This window comes from Gavialis gangeticus, unplaced genomic scaffold, assembly GCF_001723915.1.
Source record: "Gavialis gangeticus isolate Ggan-Ray unplaced genomic scaffold, GavGan_comp1, whole genome shotgun sequence".
NCBI classification, from domain to species: domain Eukaryota; kingdom Metazoa; phylum Chordata; order Crocodylia; family Gavialidae; genus Gavialis; species Gavialis gangeticus.
The window spans coordinates 32,916,621-32,932,478 of NW_017729008.1; the positions used below are offsets into that span (position 1 = coordinate 32,916,621).

At 46.0% G+C, this 15,858-nt stretch overlaps 1 protein-coding gene across 4 annotated transcripts in view; it reads left to right on the forward strand.

Annotated features, from left to right (window-relative positions):
- Nucleotides 1–15,858, forward strand: part of USP6NL (USP6 N-terminal like) — a 222,427-nt gene that overhangs the window by 141,282 nt on the left and 65,287 nt on the right. For 2 of the 4 annotated variants that reach the window (XM_019509570.1, XM_019509571.1), the window contains exons 4-5: nucleotides 7,038–7,077; nucleotides 12,303–12,383. In XM_019509570.1, the coding sequence (XP_019365115.1) occupies nucleotides 7,038–7,077; nucleotides 12,303–12,383 (121 nt within the window). Of the gene's footprint in view, nucleotides 1–7,037; nucleotides 7,078–10,461; nucleotides 11,845–11,874; nucleotides 11,905–12,302; nucleotides 12,384–15,858 lie in introns of those variants that run through there. The other 2 variants (XM_019509573.1, XM_019509572.1) reach the window with 2 other exon arrangements.

A 15,858-nucleotide genomic window follows, 5' to 3' on the forward strand; every position in this document is an offset into this window, starting at 1 on the left:
AAAAAAAAAAAAAAAAAAAAAAAAAAAGAAAAAGAAAAAAGGCAAGATAGGTAGGTTGACTATTAGCTATTTTTCTGGTTAATACCATTTTATATCCAAGTACAGGGCAGCACAGAGGCCGTGGTAGCAGCCTCACCGCAGCCTAGCACGAGCTCTGGGCAGGCAGCAGCAGCAAACATGGCACGGCAAGGGTGGGGGGGGGTGCTTTCCTCCGTGCTGAGCAGCTGCTGCCACTGTAGTGCAGCCCCGATGGGCGAGTCTGGCTTGTGCGGGGCCCAGGCTGGCAGCGGAGGCGGGTTACAAGCTGGTGCTGAGCGTGGGGAAAAGTGGCTCTGCCCCTGCCCCTTGGCCGGCACCCCATGCTGCAGCTGCTTGCAGCCTGCATGGGGCTGCGTGTGCCTGCTCAGGACAGCCCTGTGCAGGCTGTGAGCGGCTGTAGCAGGGAATGCCAGCCACGCTGCTTTTCCCCATGCTCAGCACCAGGTCCTTCCCTGCCCTTCCCCCCTTTTTTACCTGAGTTTCCCATGCCGGTGTAGCCACAAGGAGCCACATGGTCCCTGCATGGGGTTTCTGGCTGGGGGGGCCGGGTGGGCAGGCCCTGCTGCTGCAGGATCCTGTCAGGGCTTCCCCGGGTCCTACTGCCCCTGACTCCTGTCATCTTTGGCAGGAACCAAGGACAGATAAATATTAATGTTCTGAATTTTTTTAGGGGCCCTGCAGGCCAGATAGAATGGCCTACCTGTGGGCCAGATTTTGCCCACCCCTGGTGTATGGGCATATGTGAACAGGCAAGGTAACCTAGTACACTGAGCATAGGTTTAGCAATTGTGAGCTGCTGAGTATAGTGTAACTAGGGAGCTAGGGATAGAAATTACACACAAACCAGTACAAGTGATTGGAAACTGTACTGTGGTTCAAATCTGTAATGCAACAGAAGTTCAGTGCGCATAAACTGCTTTGAAAATGTCCGAAACTGGTTTAAGGTATACCTGGATGGATATAGTACCAGACTTAACTGATTTAGCTTAGATTTGTTTATTGAATTTCTGTCCTAGATCTGCTCCAGATTCAAGTTAGCTCACAGTCCCACAACATCCTAGGATGCTTTGTGCCTCCCGTGCAAACCCCGTCTTGCAGGGTTGGTGTGCTAGCTTTGGCTTAAGCTGTCTGCCCCAGCCAAGCAGGGAGGTGCGCTTTAGCATCCTTCCCCCAGCTTCTGGCCTGGGCCATTGCAAGCATGTGGCTGCATTTCTGGAATCAAAAGTGACTGTCCACTTGCTTATTGGTTCAGTCTATACAGCTTAGACTAACCTGTGAAGATTGAACGGATTCAGCCTCAGGCTTTTTGACTGTCTGTACTTAGCTGGTGTGGGCAAAGGAGCACCCATCCCTGGCCCCAATTAGGAGGGGTGCTGGAATTGTCTCTATCCCCCACAAAGTCCATGTCCTGGTAGGACATCTGTTAAGGGGACTCCAAAACAGTCTCTGGTGGCTGCTGCTGCTTTTAAGAGCAACAGCCAGAGTGGGCAGACTGTGTTGCGGCGGCAGCAGTAGCCGGGCTGGGCACTGTCCAGCAGTTCCTGACGTGGGTAGGACTGCTGCGCCTCTGCTCGCAGAACCCAAACACCCCTCTCCCTGCTTTTGGAAAGCCATGCCCCTCCCCATTCTTAGTATCGTCTTTCCCTCCCCCCACCGGCTTCCCCACAGTGTTTGCCTTGGGGGCTGACTCTGCTTGTTACACCACTGCTGCTGAGTGCTGATCTACTGAGTCACTGGCCTTAGGCAAGTCACTCAACTTCTGCTTCAGTTTCTCATTGCTCAAGTGGGAATAACACCTTGGAGAGGTGTCATGAGGATTAGTTGGTGTTTACGCAGAGCGTGGATGTTTTTAAAAATGCAGCACAAGTGTTGGGTATTATTATTCATGTCTCTCACTAAAGGATTAACTTGTTCATCAGTTTATCAACAGAGAAATGTGCATTTCATAGGAGAAAGGAGCCTTCTTTTGTCTGCTCATCAGGACCAGCTGGCTTTGTGTGTGCAGACGTGCTGGGGTACATAATTCAGTTCCTGAGTAAGTCAGGTTCTGTAACAGATGGCACTAAAATGGGAATTATTTTGTGTCATGGACCAAAGTATGGCAATATTTTTCAGATGCAGCAGAGTGAATAAGCTTCCATGACCAATCAGGACATGAAGAGAGACGTGCGGTGGTATAATTGCTGTCTTACGTGAGATCCGTAGGAATATGGTGTCTTCAGAGTGTTGTCTTACATGCTGTCAGTGGTGATGTGTGTTGGCACCAACAGAGTTTCTTACGTGGGAAAGTGCATAATCCATAAGGCTATGCAGACTGAGTTACTGTGCTGTATGGATACTGCTATCCAAATGAGGCGGTATCTCCCAGTGCTGGCAAACCTCGTCTGCAACTGAACAAGCCACGTGGGAATTGTATGGTCTCTGGGTGCAAATGAACATGGTGATTTAAAGCAGTGGTCTCCAAAGTGGGGTGAACGTACCCCAGGGTGTGCGCAAGACGGTCCATTGGGGTGCAGGAAGAAAATATTAGAACTTCTATTTATATGTATAGTTATATAAATATACCTATATTGGGGGTGCGTGCTCAAAAATTTTTTACTGATGGGGTGCGTGAATATAAATATACATATATTGGAGGTGCGTGCTCAAAAATTTTTTTTACTGATAGGGTTGTGTGATCAAAAGAGTTTGGAAACCACTGATTTAAAGAACCAAAAGCAAGGGTTTTAAATTTTTTTCTCTCTAAATGAAGATCTAAACCTTATCACACCATAGAATGACCAGTTGGTTGGGCAGATCTTTTGTTTATTTGTAAAAATAAATAAATAAATAAATAATTTTGCAGTATTTTTCTTTAGGTCACGATGAGGACTTGGAATATCTGCTTTCCGTATAGGTTTGTTTGAGATATACAGAGAAACATGGTAACAGAGCGCACACAGTTCTACTAAGTAATCTGTAAGGTAGTTGACTCTTTTGAACAGGTTAGATTAGGGATGCTTAATTCCAGGCCTTCGGGGCAAACGTGGCCCATGGAGCCATGGCATCTGAGCTGCGAGGCTCCCCACAGGTCAGGAAATTTGGCAATGAGGGAGCAGTAGCAATTAATACTGCCGCTCCTCCCCTGATGCCAAATCCTGAAGCCACATGTGACTGGATAGGGGCTTCTCTGCCCCACCCTCGGTGCAGCTGGATTGGGGCTGGACCGTGTCCCCCCTCATGCCCCTCATCAGGGTCCCAGGCTCATAGGGAACAGGAACATGGTAGGTTGAAAGGGTGTCAGGGGCTGTATAACCCCCTGCTCATGGTGCTCAGGGGACTTGAGTACTCCAAGGGCCCCCAAGAACTGCTTTTTTTACAAGACCTGCCCTGGAAAGCATGTAATTAATTTCACTTCTCTGTTGCAGACCCTGCCCTGTGGGGTCCCAAGCCCATTTTGGGCAGGCTTTGGAGGGGTTACCAGGTGCTTGGGTGGGGGGGACTGTGAGACACTCTGCTTGTGGCTCTTGGCGTTGGGGTCTCTGGGGGCCTCCCTCTGCTTTGGAAAGTCACCTTGCCCATTTCATTTCCCTGGTCGGGATCTTGGTGGGGGGGTCCCAAGCTCCAGTGGGTGCCAGGAGGAGGGGTAGCCAGGTGTTGGGAAGACCTTTCTTGTCCCCTGCTTCTGGGCTGTCACAGCTGCTCCCCACCTGACCCACAGTCCGTAGCAGGGAAGCAAAACTGAGTTTCCAAAGCAGGTCTTGGAGGAACAAAAAAAGTCGAGTTCTTGGTGGGTGTTGGCCACCAGAACACCGAGCCCTCTCGGGCACTACAAGCAGGGGGTCACACAGCCCCTGTCCCAGCACCCGAAGCCCCTCCACTCCCACCCTTCCCCAGAAAAGTCTGGGCCCCAACCAGGGTCCCTAGCAGGGAAAAGAAACTGAGGTTGAGGCTTTCCGCTTCCCTACCCCTGTTCTGTATGCAATAGATCTCCGGGCAGCCGAGTTCTGGCTGCATCCTAGAGTTGCCTGCATGGATTTTGTGGGGTGCGTAGTGATGCAGTTGAGGATTTTTGGGCGGCTGACCGGCATCACTATCCCTAGGGTACGGCAAATTGGGGCACCCGTCTCGGGTCCCATGCTTTGGGGGGCCTCGCAGAGTCAGGGAGAGTGGCCACGGCCCCTCCTGCGGGGCCCACCTGGTGATGGTTGCCCCCCCCGTGCCGCAGAAAAAGTGCAGCAACTCCCTCCCTCCCCCCCGGCGTGGGGGAGACCTGGCTTTGTGGGGGTCCCACAGGCCTTGCGCAGTGTTAAGGGGGCCCCGTACCCCTCTAGGGTTGGCCCTGCTGACCAGACGTTAGGCAGAATGCCCTGTGCCCCACGTAACACTGAGCTGGCTCACAGAAGACTGGCTCTCAAAGTAGTACTTGATTTTCCTGGTGTGCTTTTAAAACATTCCAGGAACCTGAAACTGTTCTTAAGCGGCCCTCATGTCTAGACTTTTGCAGCCGAAAGTGTATTCGGAACATGTTAAGTGTTATGTCTGTCCACACCCTAAGGGCCTTCTATGTGTTATATCTATTATACAGTTACCTGGTTAGTTGCACATGTGCCAGTTAACTACGGCACCTTAAAAAGGCCCAACCAGCTATAAAGCTACTGCTCAAAAATGTGTAATAACATTATAGCTAGTTTCTGTCTAGCTTTAATTTGCATGTGTAGGCAGTTTCCCATGGCTGGGAGACCACAGCTGCTGCAGTGTCAAGCTGCTGGGGCACACAATGTACCCCTGGGGCTGGGAGACTGCAGCTACTGCAGCATCCCAGATGTTGGGGTGCTCCAGGCAATGGCTGGGAGATTGCAGCCGCTGTGATCTCTTGGGTGTGGGGGCACTCCATGCACTCCCAGCGCTGGGAAACTGCAGCAGTGCCTGTGGCTGTTGAGGCAGAGCGTTCCTGCAGCTGACAGGACACCTGGTCCCAGCTGCAGGTGATGGGACTCAGTTCCGGTTGTGCAGCCAGGGCTGAGAGTCCAGCAGCTGAGCGGACTCTCGGCTCAAGCGGCACCTGGCAGCTGTGGACTCTGGGTCCTGGCAGTGCGGTGTGGGGTGCTGCCTGGAGCTCCCAGCACCAGGGGGGTGTGGGGTGCCCTACACCTGGGCGATCACAGCAGCTGCAGCCTCCAGTTGTGGGGATTTTGTAGAGTACACCCACAGCTGGGAGACTGTAGCCTCTGCAGTCTCCTGGCTGTGGGGGTGCATGGGGGGAGCCCCGTCAGCAGAGGGCCCTCCCACCTGCAGGAGCCTGTTTCTAGCTGGTGCAGCAGGAGCCCAGTCCCTCTGGCAGTGAGGCTCAATGCGTTCTCATGCACGATCACACTTCCTGCTTTGCATGTGTGGCATGGCAGGGGGTGCAATTGCATGGACTGTGCATTCGATCCTATCTCACCTTTACCTGCATATGTAGAGGGGGCCTAAGTTCATTGTTTAAAAGACGCATTGCTCAGGCTTTCAAGTTAGGTTTTTACTGTGTGCTGTAAGCTGTGTGACCTAAACAAGCAAACTTCATGGAATATGTTGCCTGGGGTAAGGTTTGTATTAATATCATCAGTATTAAGTGCAAAGGTGCTCTGGAGATTTGAAAATTCAGAACCTTTTACGTGAAGTCCATGCGACCGTATGCAACTTAACCACTTTGTGCCAGTTTCTGTGTTCTTTGGTTCAGTATTGACTGCAGGCATAATGAAGAGGGCTGTCTGTCCGTTGGACTCTAATTTGAGCTGTGCCACAGCTGTTGTAAACCACCAGTTTGAATTGTGCAAAAGTTGAAGGTGCTGCATACAGAGGAAGGAAATATCATTTGGGATCAAGTTGTGTCCTCCTTTGAGCGAGAGGGCATGGAGCAAATTGGAATCCTGTAAAATGTACATATTGAATAAAACCTGGAAGCTGGTGAACCTAAGCTGTATGTTAGAAACCTACTGAATGTCCGACATGGTTTTTTCTCCACTATCAGAGTGAGTTTTCTAGGCCACTGAATTAATGGAGCTTTCCCCTGTAGCTGAGACTCTTCAAGCCCTCTTGAGTCGCACTATTGAGTAAAATAGCAAAGAGGAAAAACCTTTCGATACGGTGGATGCTTTAGCTCAAAGTAATAGACTCAACAGAAATGTTGCTGATTGAAAACCGTATGGAATGGAGTAAGGATTGCCAGAAGCTTTATTTTAGAAATAGCTAGTCTTTTAAGACAGAACAAAGATGAAAATATTTACTTGTGTGAAAAACACTTCATCAGAAAGGCTTTACTTATTTGAAACTGCACCGTGTACATCTGGAGAGATGGCAATGAATTCAAAATGTGTTCTGCTGGGAGTTTCCGTTGTGGGAAGAGTACCTTTTTCCAACAGAATGTGAGTTTTCTTCTTGAAGGGACTCTGTGTTACTCGATACTGGTGTACAACAGTGGTTCTCAACCTTTTGCTCCTGTGGGCCGCATGAATGACACATGGCTGGTCTGTGGCTGGATCAGCAGGGCGGGCCCTGTGCTGCCTGAACCCTGTTTTGCACTGCCTGGATCAGACCCTGACTCGCACTGTGTCCCACCGCATGTGCCCAGATCGGGCACCGAGCTGCCCCAACCTAGCACATAGGAGTCTGGAAATTTAGCAGCAGGGGAGTGGGCATTAAAGCTGCCACTGCACCACTGCTGCCAAATTTTTGGACTCATGGGAAGCCCTGTGGCTGGGTGACACAGCTCTGCAGGCCAGAGATTGAGCACCCCTGGTTTAGACTCTTTCCTTTTTATCTAGAGGCCTGTTTTGTTCTTTGAAACCTCAGGACTTCTTTAGTGCAAACAGATTGTCAGCCTTGTTGCATACAGTCGTGATTACCTGCAGGAACTCTGCTGATTGTTCAGTTGCCTCATACAACTACTGCAGCGATTGGGATTTTGAATTTATGGTGATGATGAATTTGGGCCATGATTAAGCAGGACTAATAAGAGCTTTTTCTTTGTTTCCTAGTTCAGAGGAACTTCCTGTCCACGATGTAGCAATAGAAAAGGTAAGTTTAATGACTTTCTAGCTCTATAAAACTGACGTGTTTATAATAGTGGGGGTCAACCATTTTGCCACAAATTATCCCCACGCTCTCTGAGTGCCACTCTGATTCCCTTCCTGTGCCTAATCTGCTTACCTTTCCTGTTTTCTGCCCTCTATTTCCTGCCCAGTCTGCAGATCTGCTTTCTGCTCCCTAGCTGATTTGCTGCTCTGCTTTCTGTGTCCTGCCTCTGCTGCACTCTGTCCACTCTCTGACATGCTGTATGCCACACACTCAGGTTGGCACACATGCAGCAGGACGGCCACTCTGATTTATAATATTGCTGTAGACCTGGGGGTATTGAGTTACATTTTCTGATTTTCTTGTCCATGGCAGCACATTCTTTGGGGATACAAGTCTTATTAAAATCACACATTGGGTTATACTGCACTTGTGTTCATGTAGGCTGGGTGCTCTCCCAGGAACCACTGACACCTCTCTTGGGTCACCCAGGAAAATTTCATACTTATTATTATTGTTTCCAGGCTCTTCTGACTAGGTTGAATTAAGTTCAGATTTGTCCTCTTGCTTCATGTTACCGCATCATCGAAAGATAATTCTCATGAAATGTTTCAAGATGCACTTGCCTCTCTCTTCCTCCCCCCCCCAGTTCAATTGCTTTTTATTAATTAACACCCTCTATTGCTGTCTTTGTTGACTTCTTTGCCATTCAAATTATCTTTTTGTGCATGGAGTGGGAGTAGTTGATTTGGTTTAAACAAAGGATCTAATAGCGTTTAACAACTGTTTCTTTTGGGAAAGATGTGGGTCACCAGGAGAAGCTGACAAAGATCAAAGTAGGGCTAGAGAGGTGGCAGTGCTTCTGTTAAAAGATGAAGGATTCCTGAGTGTGGGTTTTTTTTTTTAATGAACTCCTTGGTCCTTCTTAGTTTTTTAAAAGTTTTTTTTCTGAAGTTGCATTGAGTTTTCCTGTTCCACTTTGCTTAATAGCGCACTGATTATATATATATATTGTTTCATTTTCATTGGAAAGACCCAGCAGGGTGTTGAGGCATGAATGTTCACTGGTCAAACGTGAGACAATTTTCAGTTACTTTTCATTATTATTTATGGTACTCAAAGCTCTGATTTACATGAGATATGTATTCATCTGTAACTCACCGAGTGAAAATAGTGACTTTGTCTCAAATTTCATTAAAGCTATACTGGACAGGACAACTGCAAAGGATTTGTGTTTATTGAATCATTTTACTTTCCAATGTTCACTTGCAAATGTATTGCTTTAAATAAGTGCAGTATATCCTTTTTTACATTTTGGTGATATCCTGACCTCTACTGGCCTGAGGCTTACGTATTACTTCTGTTAATAGTGGATGGATCTTTTCTGTAGTTTCCATAGGACAGTTAATATGTTCTTTAATTGTAGGCTAATAATAAAGAAAATCCAAAGTTTTGGGGGGCACTAACTTTTTAGCTCAGTTATTTGACAGTGAGGGACTGCATAGGGTTCTTTTCTGCTCTTGTGTGATGTCAAGAAACAAGGATCAGTGATATTTTCATCCAATTCATAGTTACATGTAGCAAGGCATTTACTCACCTATTCAGTCACAATCTCTTTTCCCTTCAATCATTGTCCTCCCTACGCATTCTAGTGCACAGCCGAAATTGCATTTCTGCGTGCACCTAAAATGTAAAATGCTTTAGAAGGGAGATAGTGTGAATCCAGAATCACTATTTTTTACGTTTCCATAAGGTAGCTACCAGGTTATTTAAACAGCCCAAACCCCGTGATCTAAACTAATTAAACTTCATATGAATTGTGCAATGTTCTTAATGTAATGTAAAATTAGGGCACTAAGCTGTGAGTCAGGAGACAGGGATTCTCTAGCCAGCTCTGCCTCCTGTGCTGTGCCACCTTGTACAAGTCACTTCACCTCTCTGTGTTTAATTTCTCCTCTTTATTTAGGTTGTAAATTCTTCCACCTAAGAGTTTCTCTTATTGTGTTGATACGGCATATTTCACACTGGGTTCCTGAAGTTGCTTGGGTCTTCCACCAAAGGCATTTCTCAAGCTTTCTACTCTAGGTCTGCAATATAAAGGAAAGCTATACACCGAGTGGACCTTTGCTAGCTAAATTTCATGTCTTTACCTTTCAAATTATTACTTTTATTTCTTTAAGTTCCAGTAAGACACTCTCTCAGGTTCAGTTTGGGGTTTTTTTTTTATTCCCGAAGTTTAAAATCAACTGCATAAGGCAGAATGAGGGATCTTTTTTGAGATTACCATGTGGGGTCTGGCTTGTCTGAGGGAACAGCATCATCCATCTTCCCTGCAGCCCACAATACATTGTCTGTTAGACATGAAAGGGAATGTCCCTCGGCTTATGAAAAAAGTCAGGGGAAAAAAACCTATTCAAAAGCTGAACTGAATTGATATTTTTGATAAATGAAGCTCCTGAGAACCAGGATAGATGGATGTAGGAGACAAGAGATCTGAATGAGCCTTGACCTGAAATGTTTTCCTAGCTGAAAAGGTAGGAGATCTTCAAAATAGATCCTAAAGTCCAGCATCAAGGATGAGAGTCAAATGGGATTTTATTTTTCCTGACGGTTAATGGAATAACCCATGTCTTTGCAGCACTGGAAACTTTGTATGCATGTTGGTCCTTCAGTTGAAGCTATACCCACAGAAATCAATACACAGAACCCTGGCGCTGGGATATTAAAATTGGGTACTGTAGCTTTTCCATCTGGCCTGAAAACATTTAAGAGCAGTGATTTTAAACTTAAAAAAAGTAGAAGGCAACAACTTTTCTACAAGTATAAAAATAGAAGGCAGCAACTTCCCTTTTAAGCTAAAAGCTACATATAATAGGTAACAAGAACCTATTTGAAAGTCGAAGATGCCAGTAACTGCCTAGAAAACTTCACAAAGATTCCTTAAGCGTGGCATGAAACTCCACAAAAACCTCAGGGCAATTAATTGCAACTTGAAAAGTCAGATATGGAAGGCTGACAGTAAAAATACCTTATTCCATACAGTGCTAGTCGGAGCCGATACTTTAAAATGCGCACACAATTGTCACGTTATGATAACGTTCATATATTTATTGTGACCACGCTTTTCACTGTCGTTATTATGGAAAAAGCTCTTTAGCCACCACTTTGCTTCCTAATGCTTTCTGTTGGCTTTCCAGGCCTGTAGTTGTATCTACCTGTTTTACTCGTACATAAATTCTGCTTATCAGAACTTAACTGTTGTCTGAGAAGTAAGTACAAATTCATACAGAGTCGACAGTAGGAGCACATTTATGACATTACAGATAAACATATTAAAATAAAACCAGTGTTTTATTATACAAGCACATACATATTTTTTTCTAATGCTGTCATAAAGGTTTCTTTCTTAATATCAAACTTTGACTAACGATACCTTGCCTTCATAGGTGAGAGTCTGAACCTGAGAAAATTATTCTAATGCACATCGTGTTTCTGCTCTATTACAGTGTCCTGAAATGCTATAAAATCACTGTTATGGTTTCTGTCTGGCAGCAGCCTTGTAGAGCGATGCTGTCATTAGCCTACACAGTGGCACTTAAGTGTCTCACACGCCCTGTGTGGCAATTACCTATATGCTGTAATTTAGGAAAATGCTTGTGTAAGAATATGGAAGCTTTGTGTGTGAACCTTAAGCCTTTTGTGCCATTGGGTATGGCTCTTAAAGGCATTTCTGAAATAGTCAGCCCTCTGGTAGGATAAGGTTTTTTTTGTATAATATGATAACTCAGTAGCTGTCATAGCTGTAAGAGATCAGATACAGGCATCAGACTGTTCCTGCTTCCAGGCTTAGACCAGATGGATGGAGGTAAAAATAACTGCTTTAAAACCAAGTTCCATTCCAGGACACTTCATGGACAGTATTGTGGAATTAAAGGTGGAGAAGAACTGTAACATCATTGAGCTATATGTATGCTAGCTCAGGCTTATTCCTTTCAGGGCGTTGAGTTAGGCAAGTGCTTTTTCCATTCTCCCATGTTGACGAGGCAGAAGGAATACACACAATCTGTTGGAAAATAGATGGTGGCAACTCGTAAAATTAGAATTTCCATTTGACATCAAGTAGTAATTTTCATTAATATTTTTTCTGCAACTTTTCTTCAAAGTCACAGTTAATGGAAGCATTAATCAGTTTTCAGTGTCCTGCAGAGCTTTGAAATTAAACTCCCTTATACCATCTGCAAAGTTGCATCGCTACCCATATATAATAGAATATGCTTGAATGTCTTATCAAGATCTGAGGTCAGAGGTGTAGGACAGCGTTTTATCAAAAAGCAAAATCTCTCCCACGTTTCTTTCTGAAGAGAAAGCCAGAAACAATAAACTTGAATGTTTTCCCCTTTTGTTTTGACTTTTTTTTTTTTTTTAGAACTGATTCTCAGCCCGGGCGACTTACAACAGTGAAAACCCTGCAGTATTTCTTGCAAAAGTTAAACCAGTTACAGGGCTAATGGACTACCAATGCCAACAGTAGACAACCCACCCACTTCACAGCAGCACCGCATACAGTGTTCCCACCTCCTCAGTCAGCTTTCTACCTGAATGAGAGAGAAAAATGTGGGCATCGTTGAATACCTAAGATGTGTAACTCTGGAGGACCACATTTGATAGCAAATTACAGAGCCTAAGAGCTTCACTGAAAGTGTCTGCCTTGCAGACCTACTCTATATGTTGGGTGCTGATTTACAGCTGTGATAGAATTGCATGGGCAAGGTGACAGTTCCTCGAGTAACTAGGTCACATTCAATTAAGGGCTGTATGCATGACATTTTGGTATGTACCCTAGCATGTGGTTTTACATGGGTAGGCCTGCACAGTTAATGGCTGAGCCAACATGAGATAACTTGTCCTAGTTCTTGACCTGAATGCAATGTAGCCACACTAATGTTTCTCAGCGCTTTCTGCTTTGGAAGCTGCTTTTGCACAAAGCTAGTACACAGTGTCTTAGCTGGCAGTGTCTGGCACCATATAGGCACGTACCTACACATCCATGTACAACCAGATGGTAATATGCCCCTCAGCATGACAGAGCATCATGCCTGCTATCGGATTGTGGTAGAAGATAATTGCCTAATATTATTTTTTGTTTTGAATCACTTTTAGAAATTTCTAGAATAGATCTCTTAAAGGAATCAGGCTTGAAAGAATATTGACATATACTTTTATTTCAGCAAAAGCACCTTGAAATTGAAAGAACCGCAAAATGGCTGAAAATGGTGAAAAGCTGGGAGAAATACAAGAACAGTGAGAAGGTAAAGTCATGCATGGTTGTGATCAGTTATCCTGTTGGGTATAACACTTAAATAAAGTATGGTGATTTTCCCCTAATATATAGTCAGAAAAATACAATTCAAAAGCTCTCTCTCTCTTTTTTTTTTTTTTTAATTGCATGGTATGGCAATATGTAACAAACTAATAAAGACATTTGTTCTAATAAAGAGATTTTTATGCACAGTATTTATTGTATGGGCCACGTGACATATTCCGAACTATAATCATGTATGAAGTCCAGTACTGCATTATTGTCATGGAGTAGGATTGAAGAGCCATACACAGTTATGTCTGTGTAGCCTAATTTCTGAAGTGCAAGAGGTACTGTATGTGGCAAGATGAGTAGGTAAACAAGGAGTGAGCTACTAGTCTTTAGCCAGGAAGACTAGGAAGGTAGCTGGTCTGGTAAGTTCAAACGCAGCTACATTTGATGTACATTTTAAAATGCTTTCATAGACTTGAGCAGAGGGAAGCTGAATCCAAAAATCTAAACTCCGGAGGGGGGAAAAAAATCGCCTTGGCACATTGTAGAGCTATAAAAATAGAGTGCTATGGGGGCATCTTTGGAGGGTCATAGTAGAGCATGGTGCGATGCAGGAGTTGAGAGATCCACTGCAGCACTACACATAATAGTACAGACATTATATGAAGCATTACAAAATATATTGCTACAGGTAGGTTTTGTTTTTGTAGCACTTGTTTAATTTTGTGGCACTGCAGGGGGCATGAACATTTGTCCCATCAGCTTTTCTAGTGCCGTAAAGGCATTTGTAGCATTAGAAATGTCCATGAGATATGGGCAGGAATATGTCTCACGAGATCTGCTGGCTCTTAAATGTCAGATCTTTTATTCTTTATGTAATGTTCATTAGGTATTCATGTAGACAAACAGCCCTCCTTTTTCAGGCAAGGGTTTGTAGAATGGGCTAAGACAACCCCCGTTACTAGTGCAATAAAATTGGTTTAGGTAACTGCCCAAGGAATCTGACCATTCATAAATTGTGATATGCAACTGGATATTAAGTGAGCCTGTCCGTTAAGTGGTCCCTTAAGTTCTGTGATCGTGTTGTGTTAAGAGTGGGGATGCAATAGAATAAGTTGTAATATAACAAGAAAGGAAAATGCACCTCTAAATACAGTTTAATTATTTCCCTTGTTGTGATTTCATTTTCCTGAGTGGAATAGGATTTTTGGCACCTTGACCTTTACAAAGGGAGATCCTTTTTATGGTGCATGTGGTATCTATTTCAAGAGTGTTTCTTGCATCTTGGTGCACTAGTTTTGATAAATTAGTATGTAAGAATCACGTCATTATTTCCTGAAATGCCAGTGGCAGTTATTCAACAGTGTACAGCAGTGCTACACAGCAGCTCAGGACAAAGTGAAGAAAATCAGTCTAGCTTGATGCTACAGGGAGTTCTAAGTAGGTGGAATGATCCATTTTGTATTTAGTTCAGGATTCTGATGTTAATATCACTAAAGCTCTTGAAAATTGCTGTAGGATTTTTAATAACTCTGAGGCCAGCTCCAGACATACAGGCATGCACGATCTGCGGCATGGCAAACATTTGTGGCGGCACAAACTGCACACATTGCACGTTAAACCATGCTGGGGCAAAATTTGCTACCAGAATTTCCTGGTAGCAAAAAAACAACAACAACAAAAACAAAAAAACAAACAACAACAACAAAAAAACAAAACAACCCCCCCCCCCCCTAAAAAAAGGTGGTGCAAAGCGCACGAAAGCAGTGTGCGCTGGGACAAATGCAGAGATGGAAGAGTAGGCAGTCCTGGCTGCTTCCCTGTCTCTGTGTGCCTCGTCGCAGGGGCTCCACTGCAGAGCCCCCATACTGAGACACTTGGAGACAGGGGAGCAGGCAGCCCTCCACATACCACTCCCTGGCTGGCTGGGGCACAGGGTGACTCAGTGTGGGGGCTGCCTGCCAGCTAGCCCTGCACTCAGGCACCTTTTGCCCCAGACAGCTCCCCCCTGCAGCACATGGAGCAGTGGGACAATGTGTCCTGCTGCAAAGTGCACAGGCAGGGGTGTGTGCTGTGGCACAATGTGCGCCACTACTATTTGTGCTCTGCCGACGCATGCCCCTGCTCATGTAGATGAAGCCTAAGTGATTAGAAACTTATATATCAACTGTCCTGAGAGGTGATGAGTGAGGTGTTAGTTGTACATAATTATTTGTGAAATGTCTGTTGCATATAGGGAGACTGATAGGATATTGGACCTGGAGTCAAGAAACCTGTATTTGCCTGTCCTCTGGTTTTGAACAGCTCCTTAGTCCCCATAAGGCTGTGTAAGACTTGGATCCTTGGTCTTGGTCTGCTGCAGTAAACCACCCCTGAACTCTCACTGCACCCCTACCTTCTTTTTCCTGAGTAAGTGGCTGGGAAGGGTTAGAAAAAGGCTGAACATGAGGCAGAGCTGTAGCTGTGCCCCTCAACTGGCAAGAGCTGACGTTTCTGTGAGCAAAGAAGTAAGCTGCAAACTTTTTGCAGCTGCAGTACACTCTGATCCTCATGTCTTCCCACAGTTGTTGCTGGGAACAACTGCCCAGGCAGCCCTGCTGCCTAGGCATGCCGGCCCAGCCACCTTGCACCCAATGCAGGAGCAGGACACACATAGGCAGGGCTTGCAGCTGGGTGGATGGGTTGGGGCGGGGCTGCGGGCAGGTGGGGAGTGGCATCTGGGAGCAGGATGGGTGGGCAGAGCTGGCGTCATGGGGTAAGATCATGGGGCGATGACAGCACAGGGCCAGGGCTGGGGTAGAGCCATCATCCCCCGCATACACATCCCTGCAACTGGTGCTGGTTCCATGCTGTCACCACCCCAAGATCCTGGCTCCGGCCGTGCCCACTTGTCTAACTCCTGGATGCAGCTCCCCACTTGCAGGCTTGTCCTGACTTCGCGCCCTGACCATGCGGGTCCCAGCAGGTCTCCATGTAGACCCCAGGATCACAGGGCCTGACAGCACGGGGCCGAGCCCCAGGGCAGAGCTGCAACCTGCTCCCTGCATGCCTCGGCCTGCGGATCTGTCACCTATTGCAGGGCCATGCTGGGAGCAGATTGTGGCTCTGCCCTGGGCTTCAGGCTGTCATGGCCCTGCAAGCTGTGCCTGCCTATCCCACTCCCAGATGCCACTCCCTGCCTGACGTTGGCCCAATCCCAGATACCTGGCCAAGTGCAGAGCCACTTAGGGAGTTTTGGTGAGCTGTTGCAGGGGAAGGGGGTGCTGACTTGGCCTTTGACAGCTCACCAAAACTCCCTAAGTAGCTCTTGGGCCCTAATAATCACCCACCCCATGTAAAGCTATGGTAGGGCTGTCCAACTGCTGAGTGACTGGGGGCTGCAGGCCTTTCTCACCCAGCTCTTGTATCATGCTCTCATATGTGCACACACTTGCTCACTCCCTAAATGAAGATCAGCCAGGCGTTCAGCCAGG